Genomic DNA, 8,755 nt, shown 5'->3' with positions numbered 1-8,755 from the left:
CAGACCAACAGAGGAGAAAACTCCGTAATTTACACACACAGACACAGTGGATAGTAGTTGGCATCCTTTTCTTGCTATATATATATATATATATACATGAGAATTTTTATTTTCCATTATAATAATAACAACACAGACCTCTCTCTCTCTCTCTCTCTTTCCCTGTAGAGAAAAAGAATTTTGATACTCTCTGCGCAAAGCAGAGGAAACAAAGCAACATCCAGAATTATTCTTCTTCTTCATCCTTTCTCATACATTATTCCTTCTAACACACAGTTACATAATAATAAAAACTACATTCTTCAGCTTTCTCTTTTTTTTTCGTCTGTTGGCTAAAAAGCAAATTCAATTCTCTTCCACAGCATGGCTGAAGAAGATGATTTCTTAACTACAATACCTGTCGTCCCTCTTGATAGAAACGTTCAACAGGTTCTCATTTTTCTTCTACAAAATTCTATCCTTTCATCTGGGATTTTCTTTTTTCCTTTCTTCTTTTTTTTTGTTTGCAGCCGTTTTCTTAGCATCATTGCTTTGTCTGTAATTTTCTTAGAAAGTTGTTTATTCTTGCTTCTCAGTGCTTGGACTGTGATAAAGTAGAGTAATGTATGTAGGAATCAATTTCTGAGTTGCTTTTCTGTCTTGAACACGATCAATTATTAGTTGTGATCGCTTTGTTGGTTTTGTAAGTTTTGCTGCTAGGCTGAACGATTTTTTTTGGACTCTGTTCATAATTATTTGGTATATTTAAATGCAATTTCTTTGCTTTTATATTTATAATTTTTGGGTCATGATAGTTTGTTTCTTTTGTTTTGAGTATGCTGGTAGGTGTATTTTCAGCATTTTCTATAGCTATAGCTATTATGTATTATTTTTTCTTCGTAATCAATTCAGATTTTCTTTTTTTTTTTTTAAATGCAAAGGAAATTTCTTTTGTTTTTCTCTGGTAGTGGTTGATTTATTGAATCTAATTATTCTAGCTTTCTATGATTTTATAGAAACTATTTGTTACAGTGGTCGGTGGAAAAACTGTTGATTTTAATTCATTTTTGCTAGACAACACTATATTAATGTTTTCCTTTTATGTGACAATGTTTAAATTTTCTTTAAGGTTCTTGTAGAGATATAGTCTCTCATAATTTTATTGTGATTGCAGGCAATTCTGGCCATAAAGAAAGGGGCACACCTCTTGAAGTGTGGAAGAAGGGGGAAGCCTAGGTTCTGCCCTTTCAGGCTTTCAATGGTTAGTAAATTTGATATTGCACTTAAAGAACTGTAACTGTTTAAAGTTCAATTTGGTTTGAGATAAGCTACTACAACTGAGTTGAGTTGAAACCGCCGTTCCTCATTTTTTCAAAAGATATGTCAGGCTAATGTGGATATCAAAATATAAGTCCATGTTAAAACATTGTTACATATGGTAGATAAAAACCAGACTAAGCTATGTGTTACTAGCTAATGGTATTATTGTGGTGGATTCAAGAATAATATGCTCTAGCCTGTCAAGCTGGCTTTAGAGAAACCCGAATGACTATTCTGATTAAACTTTGGATGGTAGTTTATGTATACATTAGTGATGAGTGGAAGGAAAATTCATGTAATATAGTAAACATTCTTACAGCTTTACACGTTCAAGCTTTCGGCTAATGAGTATCCATTTATTTTACAGGATGAGAAATTCTTGATTTGGTACTCCGGCCAAAAAGAAAAGCAATTGAGATTGAACTCAGTTACTAAGATTATAATGGGGCAGAGGACTGTATGTTTCAAAACGACTGCGTAACATCCAGTTCCATTGCTATATTGGACATTTCTCATTTATATGAATAGTGATTTTACTCTTTGTAGGTAAATTTTCAATGTCAACCTCAACCGGATAGGAAGCAGCAGTCCTTTTCAATCATATATGCAAATGGTGAACGCTCACTTGATCTGGTAAGATAGAACTTGTGCTGCTGCATGCCCTGTAATTAAGCTACTAGTTTGAGTTTTTTTTTTCCTGTTCTACTTGTTTGAGTTTGTTCCTATCATTACAGTTTATGGATTACTGATATTTTGTCTGTCATCTTCTTCGTAGATTTGCAAGGACAAAGTTCAAGCTGAATCTTGGTTTTTAGGCCTCAGAGCTGCGATATCTAGCTGTCGTCGTTCCAGAACATTCTCTTGTTTGAGGGAGAAAAGAGGGGTACAGAGCTGTGTTAGTAGTCCGGCTAGTTATATAAGAAGAAAGCACAATCTAGGACTTCTAGAGGATGCCACTGAATTATCTCAGGTTTTAAATACCCTGCTACAGTTGTTTACAACAGAAATAATTTTCCTTTTCTAGCTGTGATTAAAGCAACTCTGCAACTTTACCTATAAAATAATTTGATTCTGTTCCTTTCTGTGCTCAAGGTCCGCAGCTTATGTGGGAGTCCTTCTCTTTCACTTTCAGAAAGGTGTTTTTCTGATGGATTATCATATTCTTCAGACAGCTTTTATTCATCAGAATCAAGTTCATCACAGATTCAAAATTTATCCAACATCATAACTCCAAGTTCTCCACATATGGAAACAGAGAATTTCATGAAGTGGGAATTGAATTATGCTGACACACGATGCCCAAAGAATGAGTCTCATAGGCTTGTCACACCCACTTACGGGTCTCCCCTAATAGAAAGAAAAGATATTCTGAAAGATGTCATGATCTGGGGGGAAGGTGTGCTTGGGGGAGATATTGGAGGTGCAGTTGATGGTTCTGTTAGCCAGAACAAAACACAGGTGGATGCTTTATTGCCTAAATTGCTTGAATCAGCTGTGATGTTAGACGTACAAAACATATCTTTGGGAGCAAAACACGCAGCCTTAGTTACTAAAGAAGGAGAAGTTTTTTGTTGGGGGGAGGGAAAAGATGGAAGGCTTGGCCACAAAGTAAATATGGATGTAAGCTGTCCAAAACTTGTTGAATGCCTCAGTGGGATCAATGTACAGTCTGTGTCATGTGGTGAATTTCATACATGTGCACTGACAAAATCTGGTGAAATATATACATGGGGTCATAATAATCATGGTGCTGATTTAGTTGGTGAGAGGAGAAGTAGAAGCCACTGGCTTCCACGTAAACTTTTTGATACTTTGGATGGTGTAAGGGTATCAAAAGTAGCTTGTGGGGAGTGGCATACAGCAATTGTCTCCACTTCTGGGCAATTATTTACATACGGAGATGGAACTTTTGGGGTTCTTGGGCATGGGAATTTGCAAAATGTTTCACAACCAAAAGAAGTTGAATCTCTAAGGGGACTAAAAGTAAAATCTGTTGCATGTGGACCGTGGCACACGGCTGCTATTGTGGACATCATGGTTGATCGTTGCAAGTCAAACGCCATTGGTGGGAAATTATTCACTTGGGGTGATGCTGATAAAGGGAGACTTGGGCATGTGGATGGAGAGAGAAAGCTTTTACCAACATGTGTCCCACGACTTGTAGATTTTGATTTTGTACAAGTTTCATGTGGAAGAATGTTGACTGTTGGACTTACTAGTTTAGGTAAAGTTTATACAATGGGAAGTGCAGTGCATGGGCAGTTAGGGAATCCAAAGGCAAAGGATAGGTCAATAACAGTTGTTGAAGGAAAACTTAAAGAGGAGTTTGTTAAGGGAATCTCATCGGGATCATATCATGTTGCTGTCTTGACTTCGGGAGGAAGTGTTTACACATGGGGGAAAAATGCAAACGGACAGCTAGGATTAGGTGATAGTCAAGAGAGAGAAACACCTACTTTTGTTGAGGCTTTGAGAGATAGGGAGGTCGAGAGTGTAGTATGTGGATCAAGTATAACTGCTGCAATCTGTTTACATAAATCTATCTCTGTTGGTGATCAGTCATCTTGTAGTCAATGTAGAATGCCCTTTGGGTTTAGGAGGAAGAAACACAACTGTTATAATTGTGGTCTTCACTTTTGCAGTGCTTGTAGTGCGAAGAAAATAATAAATGCATCCTTGACACCAAATAAGGGCAAGCCTTCCCGTGTCTGTGATACATGCTACAACCATTTGCAAAAGATAACGCATTCAGGAAGGCTGTTAAAGCAGGAAAATCAGAGTCCAAGGAATTTATTGAACTTGCAGGGTAGTTTATCTGAAGAGGTGAAGGAAGAGAAGGGAGCATTGACTCCTTCAAGAGGTCAATCATTTACTAGTAAACAGTCTAGAAATGTCGAAAGGAAACCCGGTGAATGCTTGGAGTCTGCTTCTTCTTTGTCATCTGGACTACAAAGATGGGGGCAAGTTTCTTGCCCTATCCGATTCAAAACTCATTGTCATGAAAAATCTGTGGAACCTACTCCAATTCCTAAAAACCAAATGTCTACCCACTCACCCCTTTTGCGAAAGATATCTTTGGGACCAAATTTTATTCCCCTTGCCTCGACTGTAGAGAAAGACTTGTCTGAATCAAATAAGATGCTCAATGAAGAAGTTCAGAGGCTTAGAGACCAGGTAATTGCTTGATTAATTTTCTCATGATTTAGAGTTTTGAAGTTGATTATCATTTGGTTTCTTGTATTTTGGTTAATACATGTATGTATGTATTATATTGTTTGGTTTACTTTGAACAGGCCAGGAACCTTGAAAAGCAATGTCAAATTGGAAATCAGAAGGTTCAAGAATGCCAACAAAAAATTGAGGAAGCTTGGTCATTGGCGAGGGAGGAAGCTGAAAAGTGTAAAGCAGCAAAGGAGATTATCAAAGCTTTGGCAGTGAGGGTAAGTATTGTTTTCTTGCTGTTATATTAGATGGCCCGATAATTCGTAGCTTTGCAGCTGGGATTATCCATCTATCATTTATCACACCTTGGACTATTGATATGTTGCTCAACTTTTTGGGGTAAAAAAATGCTGATCTTTTTAATCCCCTGAAAGAAGTCAATTTCTCTATCATTTCCGTTTTATTTATAGTTTCAATCAGTTTTTATCAATTGTATCAAGTCATCATCAAGATTTCATGGTGATTTTTCTTACTTTTTTACTGGCCTGGTGAGGTGGGCCTGAAACTGAACCATGCAAGATCTCTGTCTTCTAGTATTGACTGCATGTTATTTTATCAATCTAATAATCTATAATCTACATCAGCTTATTTAATTGAATTACTTTTCTTGTTTACGTCTTTTACAATTGGAAATGAGAACTCCACAATTGGGCTATCAAATTATTGATGGAAAACCATAAAATTTCTTAATTTGATATGCCACTGGTGCATGGTTTAACTTTTATTTAAACTTAGCATATCAATCTTATTGGGCAGCTTCATACGCTATCAGAAAAAATATCCGCTGCAAAAGAAGCAAAAGAAGGGGTTGATGCAAATCTTCCTCCAAAGCTTGATACTGATAAACCTCCTGAAGTTAAATTACCGAAAGACAGGAAAGTAGATAGCCTATGTAGCTCCCCTATTGTGTTCTCCAATAAGTTAAAATCAGTGTATGGGAGAGAGTTATGCCACGACAATAGTAGTGGATCCGTGGAGGACTCAAAGGTTGCAAGAACAGAGCCTCAACCAAAGGGAACAAAGGCATCTAAGCTTGAATATGCAGAGCAGTATGAACCTGGCATATATATCACATTTACAACTTTGCCGAGTGGGCAGAAGGGGTTAAAGCGAGTACGATTTAGGTAATGTTCTATCAAGTGGATCATATCTTTTTGTATGGTATATTCTTTGAACTCAACCTGTATTGATCTTTAACCCCAAAAAATACAAAAGAAAAAAAAAAAAGACCCCATGTTGATCTGAAAGCAGTTCAAATAAAGATTTATTTGTCCTCGCTGCTTGTTTTGTAGCCGGAGGCGATTCACCGAGAAGGCAGCAGAGCGATGGTGGGAGGAAAATCAGGTAGTGGTGTACCAGAAGTACGGCATTGAGGAATACAGTAACTTGAACCAAAATCAGATGAGGAGCTAACTGGCACGCTAACTGATTGTGAGTTTATTTTAGATTGGTCCTCACATATAACAGAGCTAGAAAATGTTGGTTCACTTAATAATTCGGTGCTGGAGATCTCAGACTGGCTAACAAAGTGCTCACTTAACAATGAGTTGCTGGATGCTGTTACATGTTTGAGAAAGCTATCAGAGCAAAGGCTTAAGTTTTCTTTGTACAAGGCAAAATTGTTGCGGAAGTTATGCTCTACATCTGTAAGCATGCAAAATTTGCTGCAGAATTTTCTGTGCATATGAATCGATGTAAATGCTGGAAGGGCTAGTAATCAAGTGCACTCAAATATAGCAGGGTACTTACTTTATCTTGTTTCTATAAATGTTTATATTTTTGTGTGAATGAATTAATCCCCGAACCAAGTTGGAAAATTGAAATATTAAAACTTAAGGGTTAACGGGAAATATTGCAGCCAATATCTCCTCTGTTTAACGGCACATTTGAAATTCAGGGTGAAGTGGCAATGAATAACAAAGTTTACGCTTATTAATGATAGGTGATGAATTAGCCAGATAGAATAAAAATTCGAGAAGATTGCCGGTTTTTCTCTACTGAAATAAATAAATATATATATATATATATATATATAATAGTTTTATGGTCATAGATTTTAAAGTGTGGGAAAGTTCGGGAAAATTTTTAAACAACACGGCTTTAAAGGCTTATAGTTTTAAAGGTTTCCCGCACTTTAAAATTCCTGACTGGAACATTTATATATATATATATATATATATTACTCATTTCTTATTATCTTCATAATAACTAAAAATTCTCTTGATATTATAATTTTATAGTCTTACCCTTAATTTCAAAGACACTTTTGTTTATATATAGCATAAATTAAATAAGTCATATAAATAGAGAAATTAAAAAAAAAATGTATGTTTTGGTGTGAATAAAAAATTAATAATAGATACTTTTCTTATTTTTTAAATATTTTATAATAAATATATATTTTGTATTCTAAAAATAAATTATTTGACAAATGACTCATTTATCCGTCTTTTCTTTTATATTTTTGATGCCATAAAGGGATTTAAATATTATAAAAATAGTAGGAAGTAAATGACATGTATTGAATTTAGTATGGAAAATTAAAAATCTCCCATTAAATTATTTTGTCTGGTCTAGATAAATATAGCACATGCACTTCATCCCACCCCGCTGAAAATTGTAAATTTGTACGTATTCACTTGAATTTTAACCTGTTGAAAGAAGCCCAATAAACTGAGATATTAACAAGGAGATGTGATAAATTAACGTATACTCTTTTAAAATAAAAGATTGTAATGTTATTTGAAAAGAATTATTACTACTATAATGGCACTTAAAATTGGTTTTTATTTTATGAATATGAAGAAGAGTGGACCACCGAGAATCACATGTGAATGCTCTTCTCTCGGTGTACCTTTCCTATAATATTTGAATATACATAATTGTTGTTCTTTCTTTAATACAAAGATAAGAAGAAATGAGGGCTTCCTTCTAAATAAATAAATTATTATTAATTTGTTTCACTTTTGTTTTTTTTTCCCCCTCTCTCTCTTTTCCTCTTAGCCATTTGATTGATTCATGTGAGGTCGGAGGATTCAGATTTCGGCAACAGTTTCTGGATTAATCAATTTTTAAAATAAAACTAAATCCTTACAAATTAATAAATAAAAGAAAATGTTGGTGGTTTAAGTTGAAAACGTGTTCAAACGTTTGCTTGCCTTTATGATAGAATAAGCCAAAACCACCTTTTCTAGTATCTAATGATTGTTAATTTTTACAGGGGAATTAATTTAAATTTATTTGGCAATGGAATTTTAGCTTGTACCGTGTATAATATATTTCCTAGTTAATTACAAGATATGGTTTTTATAATTCAATTTGTTTGTTAGTTGTACACATTCTAATTTCATAAATATATTATATATTTATAATTTTTCTTACATATATTAAATTAAGCTCAATTTTTTTATTTTATTTTTTTCAGTTATGATGGTTTTTTTCTTTTTCTTTTTTGAAAGTAAAATTAGTTAACATAAGATCGTATCGAGAACGAAGATACGTATAATATTGAAAACAACAAGCCCTCGAAAAGAAGAAAAGTAGCAAAAGATGGATGGATTGACGAAAAGGAAAAGGAAAAGTATGCGAGATCGAGACGCGAAGGAAGAACAAAATTGGAAGGGAATAGCATCGCTTCGCTTCCTAAAATGGACCAGACCTGCCAAGTCATCCTGTTTTGCCACGTGGAATCCTTTGTCTTCACGTGGAAAAAAGCTGGTCCCACATGGATCCCACTTGTTGAACCTTCAACTGCGCTAACCCAATTCACCCTCGACGATATTACTTAATGCTGGGATTAATTAATTTACCCCAGCCTTAAACGGTAGTCAACTATTATTATTTATATTCAAATTCAGTATTTTATAAATGATTAAATAAAATTAATATAATTTTTTACGTATTTGAAGTAAAATAATTTATGTAATGAAAGTAAAATAATGTATTATCATTTATTTATTAAATATTTAGGTTTATTACTACCTTATATTATTATTTAAATTTATTAAATAATAAAATTTAAATGATTATGGATTAGCACAAAAATAGTGTTTTATTGTAATACAATACAGTGTAATACAAGTTTAGTAAATGCACCCTAAGTGACTAATTTTTTGTCCTTTTCAAAAGGTGGGGGGGGGGGGGGGGGGGGGGGGGCCAAAAAATTTTTTTCCCCCCCCCCCCCCCAAAAAACAAACCTGATTTTTGGGAAAATTTCCCCGCCCCCCCAACCACC

The 8,755-nt window shown here is 34.6% G+C and overlaps 1 protein-coding gene across 2 annotated transcripts; it reads left to right on the top strand.

The window, feature by feature from the left end:
* LOC18038735 (PH, RCC1 and FYVE domains-containing protein 1) lies at positions 1 to 6,329 on the top strand. Of its 2 annotated transcripts, XM_024182135.1 has the most exons (10): positions 1 to 24; positions 363 to 429; positions 1,154 to 1,240; positions 1,667 to 1,756; positions 1,846 to 1,932; positions 2,075 to 2,269; positions 2,392 to 4,473; positions 4,593 to 4,739; positions 5,278 to 5,645; positions 5,814 to 6,329. In XM_024182135.1, the coding sequence occupies exons 2-10, from the start codon at positions 364 to 366 to the stop codon at positions 5,932 to 5,934; spliced, it is 3,243 nt and encodes a 1,080-aa protein (XP_024037903.1). In that variant the 5' UTR covers positions 1 to 24; position 363; the 3' UTR covers positions 5,935 to 6,329. The 2 variants fall into 2 exon arrangements, with proteins under 2 accessions (XP_024037903.1, XP_024037904.1); XM_024182136.1 differs by lacking the exons at positions 1 to 24; positions 1,667 to 1,756 and having other exon boundaries at positions 163 to 429.
* Positions 6,330 to 8,755: the final 2,426 nt, after the last annotated feature.

Source organism: Citrus clementina, unplaced genomic scaffold (assembly GCF_000493195.1).
Source record: "Citrus clementina cultivar Clemenules unplaced genomic scaffold, Citrus_clementina_v1.0 scaffold_6, whole genome shotgun sequence".
NCBI lineage: Eukaryota > Viridiplantae > Streptophyta > Magnoliopsida > Sapindales > Rutaceae > Citrus > Citrus x clementina.
Note: the sequence above shows the minus strand (reverse complement) of the source record. Positions and strands in the feature narration are given on the sequence as shown.